Source organism: Oryzias melastigma, linkage group LG22 (genome assembly GCF_002922805.2).
Source record: "Oryzias melastigma strain HK-1 linkage group LG22, ASM292280v2, whole genome shotgun sequence".
NCBI lineage: Eukaryota > Metazoa > Chordata > Actinopteri > Beloniformes > Adrianichthyidae > Oryzias > Oryzias melastigma.
In genome coordinates, this window is record NC_050533.1 from 2,343,390 (window position 1) to 2,358,142 (window position 14,753).

At 43.8% G+C, this 14,753-nt stretch overlaps 3 protein-coding genes across 3 annotated transcripts in view; 1 reads left to right on the plus strand and 2 right to left on the minus strand.

Moving 5' to 3' along the window:
* The window catches only part of tbpl2 (TATA box binding protein like 2), a 4,080-nt gene extending 3,099 nt beyond the window's left edge, over positions 1-981 (plus strand). Inside the window, exon 7 of the mRNA XM_024266278.2 lies at positions 378-981. Coding sequence (XP_024122046.1) covers positions 378-454 — 77 coding nt within the window. The 3' untranslated portion in view covers positions 455-981. The remainder of the gene's footprint in view (positions 1-377) is intronic.
* jmjd7 (jumonji domain containing 7) lies at positions 800-5,129 on the minus strand. The gene is made up of 9 exons (XM_024266290.2): positions 4,932-5,129; positions 4,641-4,794; positions 4,427-4,565; positions 4,242-4,356; positions 4,089-4,145; positions 3,027-3,122; positions 2,875-2,951; positions 2,651-2,810; positions 800-972 (listed from the first exon to the last, which is right to left on the minus strand). The coding sequence occupies exons 1-9, from the start codon at positions 4,978-4,980 to the stop codon at positions 884-886; spliced, it is 936 nt and encodes a 311-aa protein (XP_024122058.1). The 5' UTR covers positions 4,981-5,129; the 3' UTR covers positions 800-883.
* Positions 5,130-7,886: 2,757 nt separating this feature from the next.
* On the minus strand, positions 7,887-13,002 carry fbxo34 (F-box protein 34). The gene is made up of 3 exons (XM_024266253.2): positions 12,775-13,002; positions 11,664-11,810; positions 7,887-10,355 (listed from the first exon to the last, which is right to left on the minus strand). Exon 3 carries the CDS (start codon positions 10,346-10,348, stop codon positions 8,564-8,566), a length of 1,785 nt encoding a protein of 594 aa, XP_024122021.1. The 5' UTR covers positions 10,349-10,355; positions 11,664-11,810; positions 12,775-13,002; the 3' UTR covers positions 7,887-8,563.
* Between the last annotated feature and the right edge of the window lie 1,751 nt (positions 13,003-14,753).

Sequence of the window (14,753 nt, forward strand, 5' to 3'; positions counted from 1 at the left end):
TCTAAGTTTTTTTTTTAGGCTAATTTGGCATTTGGCCAATATTTTTTACTGGCTATCAGCTTCAGCATCTTCAGCGGTCAAATTTAGCTTGCAGGATTCCCACTGGCATTTTTGCAGGTAATATCACATATCTATTTTATAATTATGTTAAAAAGTTACCAATTTTAAGTTTTAAAATGTAGTTTTAGAGAGTTTAATAAACGTTTATCCTGTTCGGCCCGCGATCTAAAGTGTGTTTTGGATTTTGACCTTTTGTGGGATTGAGTTTGACACCCCTGATTTAGGTTTTTGTTGGGGATTGTGAAAGTAATATGTGTTGCGTTCAGGGTACAGTCTGTAAAACAGAGCTTTGATTTTTTGCTGTGTGGATTTTTCAGGAGCAAAAGAGCGAGCAGAAATCTACGAGGCCTTTGAGAACATCTACCCCATCCTGAAGGGCTTCAGGAAACAGTGAGAGCGTCTTTGTGCGCACACAGATTATTTTGTTACGCCATCTTGTTTCTAATCTAAAGAATTCAGAGTTTATGAAAAATAAATGTGTTGTAACGGAGTTTCAGTCTTCGTTTCTCCCTCTGAAAGAACGGCTCTGGTCTCAGTAATCTGCAGGTCTAGAGTGGAGCCGTTCTCTTCAGTCTTCTGAGGCTCTAATCTTCCTTGAAGCTTCACTCCTCAAACGTCTCCAGACGGACCTTCAGGTTCTCCAGAAGGTCTGAAGACCCTCAGGATCCAGATGGAGAACGTGGACTTACTCTGGATCAGAATCTTAGAGGTCTGATGTCAGAAAAGATCAGAGCACAGCACAAATTTACAAATATTTATTTTGCATTAAAATTCACATTTACAGAAGTGACCTCCAGGGGGCGCTGCTGATGGCCTGCAGGCATCACGTTGACCTGGAGGCTTCGCTCAGCGACTCCAGCAGCTGGAAGTAGTTATACTTGATATCGTAGTCCATGTCGTACCAGAAGTTCACTGAAAAAACAAAAAAAAATTCTACAGAGCCCAGAAGTTCTGCAGGTTCTGAGCAGAACGACGGGTTCATATGGGGTTAGATCACTGTCAAAATCCAACGTGCGCATGTTGATAATAACACGTTAAGAATAACAAATACAACAGTGAGTAACACGCTTAAAACGTCTGCTGTGAAGATGACTTTTCTTGGATTTGAATACGAAATTTCCATAGATTCCTATCAAAAATGCGTCACAGACTCGTATCCAGTCAGGAAACATCAATTCAGCAAAGGGACTATGGAACCGAACTGAGCTTTATCGATCCCACAAAGGGAAAACAAACATACAGTTAATGTTGACAGCGATCTACTGTCCGTTTTCCGGTGTAAACAGTGCACCCATGGACCGTTTCTGAGCCAGACGTCGAGGAAAATACTCCAAAAATAAGAGTGGCAGACATTGACACTTATTAGGTGTAATTTATGTCTGTCTGTTTAAAAAAATAATGACAAAATGCACAAAAACAAATAAGCTAACGTGGATCTAAAGTAACTGGAAGCCTACTGTATTACTGGTTTAAAAAAAAGAAATAACCAACATTATGTCTTTTTTCGTGTTGCATATACCTGTTTTTTTTTTCAAAACTTTATTTACACACCCCTACATATGGCAGAATTATAATGTTTTATTGTATTATCGTTCATAAAACTATGCTCTTATTCTGGACCTCACTGCTGCAACCTGGAGGTTATTTAGGATTAGTTTAAAAAAAAAATTAATAATTTAAAAACTTTTATTTAACCTGGAAGTCCTATTGAGACTAAAAATCTCTTTTTCAAAAGAACTCTTAGGAAATAAAGAAATGCTAAAAAATAAAAATACAACCACTTAACATGACAGCTGTTTAACAGGGCCTCCATTCCGGAGACGTCTGTAGTCCCTGAGGTCCTAGTGCTAGTAGTATTTTATTACGCTTTACTGAATGACTTGATGTTCGTCTGAAATCCCGTGATGCCTTTTTGATGGTAATCTAACAGGAAGATTTGTTTTCAAAACAGAATCCTATTCTAGACATATCAACCATAAAACTAACTGACGCGTTCATATTTTTTCCTTTTTTCCAAAGTGTGCACGACTGTCTATATGAAAATGTTTATTTTGACAGTGATCTTACTCCATATTTTCCTTTAGTTTGGACCACAGAGAACCAATCTCTGTTCCTCTGAATGCTAAGGAACGGTAAATACCACACTCATGTCAAGGGGGCGTGGTGCGTTCAGGGTCTGTTCGGACTGTCCATGTTCGTCTGAACGCTCAAACGGTAAATTCTACGCAAATGTGAAGGGGGCGTGGTGCATTCAGGGTCGGTTATGACCCATCTGTTCTTACGATGGCTCAGAAACAGTAAATTCTACGCAAATGTGAAGGGGGCGTGATGCGTTCAGTGTCTGTTATGACCCGTTTGTTCCTCTGATTGTTCAGAAACTGAAAATTCCACACTCCTCTGTAGGGGGCGTGGTGTGTTCAGGGTCAGTTATCTGTTCTTCTGATTGTTCAGAAACAGTAAATTCCACACTCCTCTGAAGGGGCGGTGGTGCGTTCAGGGTCAGTTATGACTCGTCTGTTCCTCTACTGGCTCAGAAACAGTAAATTCCACACTCCTCTGAAGGGGCCGTGGTGCGTTCAGGGTCCGTTACCTGCAATGCAGCCGTGTGACTGCCGGACGTGGTGGAACCACAGCGACGGCAGGTACAGCATCTCTCCGGCCTTCACGCTGCAGCAGATCGGCCGAGCCCACCGGTACTGAGGGAACCGCTCCAGGTCTGGGTCTAACGGGTCCAGAGGGATCCACGGGACCTGAAAGGGTCAAAGGGTCATTAGTGCTTCCAATAGAAAAAAACAGACAAGCACCTGAACACACCTTCTCAGAGTCGACCTCATCCACGATCTCAAACTCGCCGTCGTCACGCCGACGGTAAACGGCGGGCTGGAACATGTCTGACGGACACGGTTACCATGGTTACTGCAGGAGAAGGGGAGGTCCCTGAACTGGAGAGCGAGCGCGGCGGTTACCGTAGGGGATGAAGGGCCGGTCGGTCGGCGGCAGCAGCAGGAACCGCTTCTCCCCGGAGATCACGCAGTACAGGTTCTCGTACGGATCCTTGTGCACTGAAAGAGACGGGAAGAGGTTCTGATCCAACAGAACCAGGAGAGATTCTGATCCAACAAAACCACGAGAAACTCTGATCCAACAGAACCAGGCGATGCTCTGATCTGCCAAAACCATGAAAAGTTCTGATCAAACGTCCAGAAGTTAAGACCCACCAGAACCACGAGAGGTTCTGATCCACCAGAACCAAGACATTTTCTGATCTACCAGAACCAGAAGATGCTGTAATCTACTAGAACCACAAGACGTTCTGATCCAGCATCCAGAATTATGACAAGTTCTGGTCCACCGTCCAGAACTACGACAAGTTTTGGTCCACCGGAACCATGAGAAATTCTGATCTACCAGAACCATGAAAGATTCTGGCCCACCAGAACCTCGAAAAATTCTGATCTACCAGATACATGAAAAGTTCTGTTCTACCGGAATCAGAAGAAAGTTCTGATCCTCCAGAACCCCGACACACCATGATCTACCTATACCACAAGAAGTTCTGATCCACCATCCGGAACCATGACAAGCTCTGGTTCACCGGAACCACGAGAAGTTGTGATCCACCAGAAACATGAGAAGTTCTGGTCTACTGGAACCGGGAGAAAGTACTGATCCACCAGAACTCAAGTGAAGAATTAATCTAAAAGTACCACAACAAGCTCTGATCCACCGTCTGGAACCATGACAACTTCTGATCCACCAAAACCAGAAGAAGTTCTGATCTACCAGAACCCAAGGGAAGCTCTAATCTACAGGTACCACGAGAGGCTCTGATCAACCATCCGGAACCATGACAAGTTCTCGTCCACCAGAACCCCAAGAAGTTCTGATCCACCAAAACCACAAAACTCTTTGATCCACCTGAACCTCAAGAAGCTTTGATCTACCAGAACTCTGAAGACCCGAGGACTCAGACAGACAGAACCTCAGAACCTCAGAGGAACCGACCGGAACATCATGTGAGGTCTTACTGGATGTGACGGCGTTCTCTTCTCCGAGCCAGAAGTTGACGGCGTCAGGTGACCTTCCTGTTGACAAGAACAGAGACGACTGAGCTGATGCTCTTCAGAACCGGACCGGTCCGCCACTTCGGCGTGAACTCACCGAGCGTGGCGTGAACTCACCGAGTGCGGCGCTCATCCAGGAGACGTGCGTCTCCACGTCGTCCACGAGCTCGGGCAGCTCCTGCAGCAGGTTGGAGCACTGCTTCTGGACGTAGAAGACTCCGGGTTCCTGGACCTGAGGGGAGGAGCTTCAGATGAAGGATGGCTCCTCCCACAATGCCGCACCTCTCCCTGCAGGTTCTCACCTTTCCTTCGATGATGTCCAGCACAGACGCCACGCTCATCTGGCGTTCTTCAGGCATGATGAACCGATCCCCCACCACGGCGTCGGCGAGGCCATTCGGGGTCACTGCCACGCTGATGACCTTTGACCCTATCTTCTGCCTGCAGACAGAGACTCTGTGGTACTTACTCCACTGAGGGGGAGGAGCTCCTGATGATCACGTTACCCTCTCCCACCTGAGGTAATCCGGCGTCCACCTGGACAGCGCCGCCCAGTGGCTGAAGGCGTCACGGATGATGCAGGGCTTGTTCTGCCCGATCCAGTCCCGGTAGAACTGCAGGGGTTCGGGCGGACCGTCCAGGTACGGCACGGACTGGTTCAGGTACAGATCTGAGAAACGGTCAGAGTCAGCTGGCAGGTCACGTGCTCCCATAATGACCTATCAGCAGAGCTCGAACCGAATCAGGAGTTCTGGAGGAGCTTAAACTACAAGAAACTCTTCTAGCGTCGGAACCGGAAGTACTCACCGTGAGCCTCCAGGGAGAACTCCGCCAGCCGCTCCCGAACTTTTTCCATCGACAACCGATCAGAACCGATTAGAGTTCTGGTCGGTTCGGGCGGGCAGCATGGGGTGCATTTTATGGAAGCGGAGGGGGGTCAGCATGCCACTTCCGGGGGCATTTACTCCACAGCGGTCTGTTGACAAACGCCGAGAATCTCTGGCGCCCTCTAGTGTCCACTGGAGCCACAACAGCTGACAGACTGAACACATATTTAGAATAAATTACCGAAAAAAGAGAGAAAAATTAAAATCTAAAGGTTTGAATCTTTGTTTTTTTTAAAGGATAAATGTTGTTCTGAATGAATTCAATTTTTAAATTCGAGGAAAAAAATATTTTAATTTCACAAATTATCTCATGAACAATATAACATGGGAATTGGTTTCTGATATAAATAATTTGCAGTTATAAAATATTATCCAAACCTAAATTTGTTTTGTTAAAAAGAATGTGTGTTCTTATGTTTTAAGACATTTAAAACATATATTTTGAAGATTTTTCATTCCTTTCACCCTCACTGAATTGATTTGGTAACTATTAATAACTCTAATGAAAAATTATTTTACATAAAAAAGAATTGTGATCTTTTATTTAGATAAATGTAGTATTCGTAAATTATAACAATGATATTAACTGTACAACATTAGAAAAAAGGCCAAAATTGAAAGGATTTTTTCTTTTGTTCTGGTAGTAAATACATTTTTGTATCTACATTAAAAAGTATTGATGTTTATTTTGCTTTACATTAAAATGTAGAACAATTAGATAAATATAAATCTAACGAACACATTCATTTAACTGGAGAGCAATAAAATAAAACCAATTTAAAAGAGGAAAAAAAATCATAAAAAATATAAAGAAAATATTTTAACAGCTGTAATTTTTTTTCCACATACCCACAGATTTTTTTAAAGATTTTTTAAAATTCATTCTATATATTTTTTTTTTTTTGCATAAATATTTCAGGAAAACTAAAAGCATATTTAGATCTGTGAGCTAGAGATGCAACAATACAGTTTGCTCACGGTGCAATACGTACCTCAATATGAGCGTCACGGTTCATTATGTACCGAGCAAGAAGAAAATAAACCCTGAAATCATATTATTGCACAGATGATTGTTTTGTAAAGATAAATAAAAACCTAGATTTTTTTCAAGTGTACAGTTCTGGGCTCTTATTGCAGAATCAAATTTAAATAGAACTCTTTTATACTACACTACAACTTAAATGAACTGCAAAAATGTGAGCAGTTCTCTTTAAGTTTTGACAGCTGGATGTCACACAATGACTGAGGCTGAACTGAGATGGAAGTTGAACATCGAGGAAGACTTCAACACCAACAGGCGGAGGATGATGAAGAAGTCCAACGGAGTAAAAAAAAAAACCCTTTTCTACTCATGCTCCACAAAGAAACTGTTTTGCTGTTGATATAGTTTACATCTGAAAAGTTATTAAACCTTATTTCTATTTTTGTGGAGTCTTTTCTAATGATTGGGGTTGTAATTCAGGGTTTTTTTGGATTACAATCCAAAGCAGAGCTAGCTTTCTGTCACCAACCAGTGATTGAAACCTACTGACATACAAAATGACAGTGGAGGGGGCGTGGCTTATGAAAACATCAGTTTCATCCCCACAGCAGCGATGAGGTGACAGAAATAATTGTGAATACTTACCAAGTATTCACACAAAAGTGATTCTCCTGCTCCTTTCCGTGCAATTTAGGCACGTAAAAACACTTTCAGCAATTTAATCAATCCTGGTATCAAAACGTTCATCTTGTTCAGAATTTTAGTAATCAGAAACTTTATAGTTTTTCAAATATTGAGCAAAATATGCCACATAGGAAATTAATGAGAATTTTTTTGAATTCTTCAAAAACTTTGTGCATTTGACAACCATTGTTTTCAGTAATTTTTTAAAAATTTTGGCATTGAACTGTTGTATTAGCATTATGCTAGCTCATTTTGGTAATTTGGCATCTAATGAGGTTTTTATTTTAACAAAGTGTTGACTTTTTTTTATTTTTTTGCTAATTTGTAATTTATTAACGTTGGCTATTTTTGAGTCTAGCTAGGAAGAGGCTAACGTTTTTGGCTAATTTTTTATCTACTGAGATTTGTTAGGCTACTTTTGAGTTAAGATTATAGTCTAGAAGAGTTTAGCTACTATTTTAGCAGCATGCTAACATTTCTGACTAATTTATTTTACTGAGGAATTTTAGGCTATTTTGGAGTTTAGCTAGTGTTTAAGCAGCGAGCTAACATTTTTGGCTAATTTAGCATCTGAGATTTTTTCATGCTAATTTAGAGTTCAGCTAATATTTTAGCAACATGCTAATATTTTTGGCTAATTTGTCATCTACTGAGGTTTTTATAGGCCAATTTAGAGTTTAGCTTCTATTTTAGCTACAGGCTAACATCTTTGAACAATTTTACTGAGGATTTTTAAGCCATTTTGGAGTTATTCTAATATTTTAGCAATGTGCTAGTTTTTTGGCTAATTTGGCATCTGAGGTTTTTTGGTCTAATATAGAGTTTAGCTAATATTTTACATGTTATTTTCCAAAATTGGCTTGGATTGAGAATTTTTAAGCAAACTTACTAACAATTTTTCTGAAACTTCAGTCAACTTCAGTGGTCTTCCATAGTTCTTTTAGCAAATTTTGGAAATAGCTTTTGCATTTTCAGCAAATCTCTCAGAGTAAATTGCTTTAGCATTTTCGGTAACCAGATTTAGCATAAAGCATTTACACCAGCATTATCGCAGGTACTGCAACTTTTTTGTTTATTACAATAATTGTTACCATTTGCATGTTTTCTTGGGTTTTCTTAGTTTGCTTTTCTAACAGGATACTACAAAAACAACAATAAACATGTCTGCTTTCTCAAAAGTGACCGAATTTCTTCAAGAATCAGACGAGCCCCGATGAGAAGCACTTTATTAAAGCAAAATCATATTTTCCAGAGAAACATCCGGACTCGGTCACACACTCATCCTTTCTGATCATTCGCTCTGAGATTCTCATTAAATAATCTTTACAGTTTCTTTTATTGCATCGTCTCGGAAACTCAAGGCCACGTTTCTGTGATTAACAGTCAGCTGATCAAAGCTACACACAACATGTAAAGAAAGGAAAAAAAAAAAAGTTCACATGACTAAAAAAAAAAACAAAACAAAAAAAGCTAAAAAAAAAATCTGTCAAGCAACAACCGGTTTAAGATCCGAGCCGTCGGTCCGTTCTCCTTCAGTGACACAGGTGACCAAACACCTCAGATCTTCTGGTTCAGAGGAACGGAGCTCAACCAGCTGATGATCAGCTGTTCTCACGGAGGAGGGACCTGGCAGGGACCCGCCCCCAGAGGGAGGACCGACAGCTGATCCGAGGTCGGCTGGTTTCACATCCATGGAGATTCTCAGTGAATCCTTGAGAAAAAACAAAATCTTCACAGCAAAAAAACATCTGAAACAGATGTTTTCAATTGCGGAGCGTCAGATCTCCTGTTGCATGATGGGAGCAGCTGCCGTCAGGGTGAGATGCAGACGTATTCCGTGAAAAAAAGCTGGTGGGACGGCAGCCCGGCCTCAGAGATGGGAGCGCTCAGTCGTCATGGTTACAGTTTCTCCTGTAAATGGGCACGTTGATGCTGTGAAACGCCGGCACCCAGCGGTTGTCGTGGAGACCCACGTTGCAGCCGGGCGAGTCCCTGCGGGCGCTGCGGCAGCACATCCAGTAGCCGGGGCCGTACGGCAGCGCCTGGCAGAAGGGCTTGTGGTGCCAGCGGCACAGCGACACGTCGCCGGGGTCGTACCGCCTCTTACACTGTTTGCAGGGGTCGTCCCGGTAACGGGGGTCCGACACCCACAGCGAGTCGGCGGGACGGATGCCGTAGTTCTCGATGGCGAACTTGAAGTAGCTGCAGGAGCACTTGAGCGCGGTCAGGCTGCGCGTGGGCAGCAGCAGGAAGATCTTGACCAGCAGGTGGTGAGGCAGCAGCAGCAGGTACGGCTGCGGCGCCAGCAGCCGCTGCAGCCGCTGCCGCGCCTCCAGGAAGTCCTGCGACGCCGACGGCGTGCGGCTGAGAGGCACTGCGGTGGGGCGGGACGCCGTGCTGATGGCGAGCTCCTCCCCCTGATCACAAACAGACTCCCTCCTCCTCTTCTCTGATTTGATGTTGAAGTTGGAGGGGGCGGGGCAAGTCTGAGCTGGCGCCAGGTAAAAACTGGATTTGTACAGGGAGGGGCGTGGCTCTGACGGAGTGGGTGGAGCTTTTCCGTCAAAAGGTAACGACAAAAAGAGCAAACCGGGCAAAGGCTCTGTCTGGTCAGCGTCAGGGGGCGGGGCCACAGTTTGTGTGATGTTGCAGTCACCTGAGATGGGCGTGGCCAAAGGAGCAGATGGGGGCGTGGCTACAGCCGGGGAGGGGTGTGTGGTAGATTTCTGCAGCGTTGAAGGAGAGGCGGGGGATGGACGCTGGTCGGCGGCAGCAGCAAGGAGGACGCGTCCCACGGTCCTCCGCAGGCTGCTGCTCCTCAAGACTCCGCCCCCCACCTTCCCCACACACTCCGACTCCAGCTTGGCCACCATCTCCGACACCCTGACGCTCTCTGGCTCCTCCCCCTTGACCTCGGGAGGCGCCAGCTTGGACAACGTGATGGTTGTGGAGCTCCTCTGGAGAACGAGCAGAGGTTTGATGTCGTGCTGCTGCTCGCTCGTCCGGCGCTCCAGGAACGCCACCATCTCCACGACGGACACCTTCTGTTGGTCCTCGTCCTCCTCGCCGGCCAGCGAATCGCCATCACGCTGCGTAGACCGCTGCCCGTCCAGGTCATGGACCGCCTGGTTCTGATGGATTTTTCCAGAACGAGGACGCCGTTTGGCAGAACTGTTCTCCTCCCAGCTGCTCTTCACCTTCACCCCTCGCGACAGGGTTGTCACGGCGGCGCCGTTCGTGCACGCCGTCAGCACTCTGTCGCAGCTGCCAGCACTGGTGGCGTGCTCATTAATCCCCACACCCGACTGCCGCTCCTCAGCGGCGAAAATGGCGATTTTCTCCCGGACATGTCCCGGTTTGATGACGGTCCACACGTTCTGAGCAGATTCAGAGTCTGTCTGGGTCCGCTGGAACCGATCCTTGTCGGCGCCCGACGGCGATGGAAGGATCCAAAGAGGGGCGCTCAGCTTCACGCCATTGCTGCTGGAACAGAACCTCTTCGCAGAGATGAAGCCAACCGGGAGATGTTTGGCGCCGTCGCTGTGGCTACCACCGAGCGTCTGCAGCAGCTCCACCTGCTGGCTCACAAGCAGACTGCGGTGCCGAGGGTTCTGAGCGGCGGTGGCGTCCAACCGCAGCTCCGAACGCACCAGGTGAGTCTTCAGATGCATGACTGACCTGAGAGAGGAGGGAGAGAGGTCAGTGAGATGTTCACTGCAGCTCGGAAAACAGAGCATCTCAGGATTTAGGGCAAGAACTGTCCAACCGCCCTTGAATGCACCACGTAAGAATCAGTCTAAAGCACACCAAGGCCCGGGGGCCGGATCCGGCCCCACCAGGTAATCCTATTTTATTGTTATTAATGATCCGATGTTATCTTGTGTTTATTTCTAACTTGTATAATTTTGACAAAATATATTTTTATTGAGAGTAAAATATTGAAAGTTATTTAAGGTTTAAGTTGATTTATTCTGGAATAATATTTCTGCCTTTTTATTATTCATAATTATGATAAAATGTTACAGTTTTAAAAATTGGCATTCTGATAACTTTTTGGACTATTTTGGCATTTACTACGATTTTTTTAGGCTGTTTTGGAGTTTAGCTAATATTTCAGCTACATGCTAGCTGTTTTGGCTAACCTGAGACTTTTTTTAAGGCTAATTTTAGCTAATATTTTAGAAGGCCATCAGCTTCAGCGTTTTCAGCTATCAATTTCAGCATCTTCAGTGGCCAAATTCATCTTACAGAATTCACACTAGCATTATCACAGGTAACAATTCTAAAATTTAAAAATGTAGTTTTAGAGTGTTCAATAAATGTTTATCCTGTTCGGCCCGCGATCTAAGATGTGTTTTGGATTTTGGCCCCTTGTGCAATTGAGTTTGACATCCCTGATTTAAAGGGAAATTACTTTTTCTGCTCATTTTAAGATATTATTTTTTGGAAAAATTAATTTATAATAAATATATAAATTTTGAAAAGCAGCCAAACAGAGTAAGAGGTTCTTATCTGACCCGGCCCACATTGAGTCCTGCGTGGTTCCATTTAAAGAATCTCCCAAAGGAGAAGGAGGCTGGCCTACTTTGTAGATTTCTTGATATTTCTGAACTTTATGGACAATGTGCATGTATGAAAGAAACCGAGCCAAAAGGAAAAACAAGTTAAGTTTATTTTTCACTTTTAATATTTAGTTTTCTTGTCAAAAATAATAATATTTTAGGTTATCATATAGAAAAAAAATGTAATTATTAAGACAAGTACAAACATTCCCATGTAGAACTTTAAATATTCAGATTCCAGGGCAGAGCCCGTTTGCAGTGTTCCAAAAACAAACATGGACTGGTCTGTATTCGCATCGCGGCGCCGACTGACCACAGCGGTTTCTATTTAAGATGTTAAATCAAACCGGCGCCACTTTAATGCCCGGCTGGCCGAGCAGATCCGAACACGGTTCTGAGAGTTTGTTATATTAAATAAACGTACCTGCACAGCGATTGGCTGGTGCAAGCGTTGGGGGAGTGGTCCTGGAAGGAGTGACGGCCCCTCTGATCCTCCAGCTTCAGTGGTCCAGCATGATGGTTCTGTCGCAGACGTCAGAACTTCTTTGAGGCTCCGAGACATGAACCCTCCCTGCAGACAAACATTCATGAGGATGAGACGGGTCCAAATCTGGATGTTCTGGAAACAGAACCACGTTTAGAAACACACAAAAAAAAAAACTAAAACATAAAAGAGCCGCTCAGAGGTTCCGTCTGGGTCAAAACCATCCAGCAGGTTCTGTCAAAGCTGCAGCCAAATCGAGATCTGATCTCTCTGGGCCCAAACTCACCTTAGTGGTGCGTTCAAGACCAGAACTTGTGCATGTATTTGTGGCATTTCTGTTGTTTTAAATCCACTCTTGCCAATAGAAAAACAAAACCAGAACAGCTGACCGCAAGTCACAGATGCAAACACGTGATCTGTCATGAGATCCCCCTCCAGGTGACGCTCCGACAGGTGAGCTCATTGCAGGTGTGTCCCCTTACATCCCATCCCCTACAGGCGCCTCCACCGTCTGCGGGAATGGACCGGAACCGGTTCTGTGTCCGCCAGGTCACGTGGCTTTAACGGGACTCGTGTTTACACTCGAACCTTCACTAAATGTAAACACAGAGCACTGCGCATGTCAGGAACACCTGTGCAGCTCAACCGAAACCAGAACACCTACCGAGTTTTACAGGTGCTGCAGAGCGCCGCCCAGTGGCGGAAGTAGAACCGAGACCTACGGGGCCTCGGAACCAACTCCACCCTGCTCACAGCGTGTACACAACCGAACCAGTACCAACACTAAGTAGCTGTTTGTGGCCATCTGAACCCGTGAACGAACCAGTAAACATTTAGCTCACCGCGCGCGCGGCTAATAAACAAGTAAACAAACTGCGCAAGCTAGCTCCAGGTAGCCGAGCTGTCCTCGTGCCGACAGAACGGTTAAACTCAGACATGGACGGTCCACAGAACCAGAACATCGAAGAACATTCACCCCGGACGCGACAGAACCGAGCCAACTATCCGAACAGCCGCCGTTCGAGAGCCAGAGGCCGAAAGAGACACCGACCTGAACGAGGGAGTCCGCCGTCAGCATGAAGCTGAGCTCCGCGGCCGAACTCCGTCTTCACGGTTCGACCTCCGCGGTTCTGGGATCGGTACCAGGTAGCTGAGCTGCCCTTCGAGAGTGTCCTTCAGTTCTGGTTTGGGAGCTGCACCGTCTCTGAGACGTTTCCTCCGAACTTTAGCCACAAATCTGCGTTCGAGGCGCCTCGGAAGTTTGTGCTTCAACTGTTAAACTCAAACATTTTTCTAACCACAACTTCTAAATATTAATCACTTATTAACATTACAAGAGTATTTTAATGATAAACATTTTTAAGAAAAAACAACACAAAATATATTATTACAGTAAGTCTTCCTTACTTACTTGAAGAAGTTGGCTGCGTTTTTTTAGATTAGGCAAGTAGTAGATAATATATATATTTTTTAAAACAAACACAGTTTATAACGACGAAATAAAATTAATTTAAAATAAAGTCCAGAAAGTTTACTCCGAATTCCACAAGAAAAATATGACAAATGTAACACAATTTATTTAAGGAGAGCGGAAATTCCGAGTTTAAATGCATCACGAGAATCTACGTCAACCGCGGGAAAGCGTCGTGACGTATTCTAAATTCTTGCGAGAAGTTTGCGTCGTAAATCACCAAAACACGGGTTTCCCAGCAATGATTTCTTGTTGGTAATAAAATAAAACGGTTAAAATAAATCAGTATAATAAATTAACTGAGAAAAAGTAACTTAATGATAATAATGATTTATCACACTTGATGTTGATGAATGTTTTATAGACTTTGGGTGTTTTGGTGTTTTTAACATGATGCATTTTTATGATATTTATAAAGAAATTACGTTCAAAATGTAATTCTTGAGAATTTCCTTATTAAATTTGTTGTGAATAAGGAGCAGACAAACAAAAGCCATTTTTAAGAGATTATTTGTTATGTGGAATCATTCCACTTGCAGATAAATAGATCCATGAACGTCTTTGTTTTGGAGTGGATCTTTAAAGAACATGTATCATGCAAAATCCCCATTCTTAAGTTTTTAAAAGTGCATTATAATGTTAATTTCTCATGAAAACAAACTCCAATGCCGTATTTTAAGTTACAGTCACACATTTCTGAGCATTCCTCTAAAATCCTGTTCTCTGAGCACCAGCCCCTCCCTGTCCACAAAATGGGCGGGTCCTCACAAGCTCCGCCCCCGGGCTAACACACACACTTTTTCCATGTAGCTCTCAGTGATTGGCAAAACGATTTAATTTTATATACATAATATGCACATCCATCTTTGCACAAGTTGCAATGTTGTTTGTTTTCGTGGACATGCCGGCTTTAGGATGATGTCATGAAATGGGCGGCACCCACAAGGACCGAAAGGCGGAGTCTCAGAGATTGAAGTATCTTACTTTGTGGTGGGAAAAGAGCTCACAAAAATAACTAATGTTTTATAAAATGGTGTTCTTTAGTGTGCCAAAGGTAATATATAACCATATATATGGATAAAGTTTACTCTGAAAGACTTAAGAATACCATGGTACAGGCCCTTTAAACTTGAAGGATAGGTTAGTCACATTAAAAAATAAACAAATTATTCTTGAACACTAATAGACTGCTTAAATGGTACAATCCCAGGGCTTTTCTGTTGAAGTCCCAAATAAATGTGTATTATTGTGTCAGGAACCAAATCAAATATGAGAGTCACTGTGGTGACCCCAGAAGGCATCACTGTTAACACATTTACAGAGAAAGATGTTGTTTGGGGCAGTCAGATGAGTGACGATCAATAAAAACATCCCCACCTTTGATAATCGACCCCTCAGTCCTGTAGGGGTTCTTCAACGTTCTCTGTGATGACATTGGCGACTGGTGAAACCTTATCTCCAAAACCTCTTACTTGAACACTTGAGCTGTAAAAAGTTTGATTCAGACAGCTAGTGTAACAGAATATGAGGAACTCCAATTGTGAGAACCTAAAGCTAAC

What these genes read in the sequence shown, in the direction of transcription:
- fbxo34 (XM_024266253.2), bottom strand. Translation starts at nt 10,348, where the DNA reads ATGCATCTGAAGACTCACCTGGTGCGTTCGGAGCTGCGGTTGGACGCC.
- jmjd7 (XM_024266290.2), bottom strand. Translation starts at nt 4,980, where the DNA reads ATGGAAAAAGTTCGGGAGCGGCTGGCGGAGTTCTCCCTGGAGGCTCAC. An exon ending in TGGACGCCGGATTACCTCAG is followed by an intron (nt 4,566 to 4,640) that starts GTGGGAGAGGGT and finishes CTCTGTCTGCAG; the next exon opens with GCAGAAGATAGGGTCAAAGG. An exon ending in GTCACACGGCTGCATTGCAG is followed by an intron (nt 973 to 2,650) that starts GTAACGGACCCT and finishes TTGTTTTTTCAG; the next exon opens with TGAACTTCTGGTACGACATG.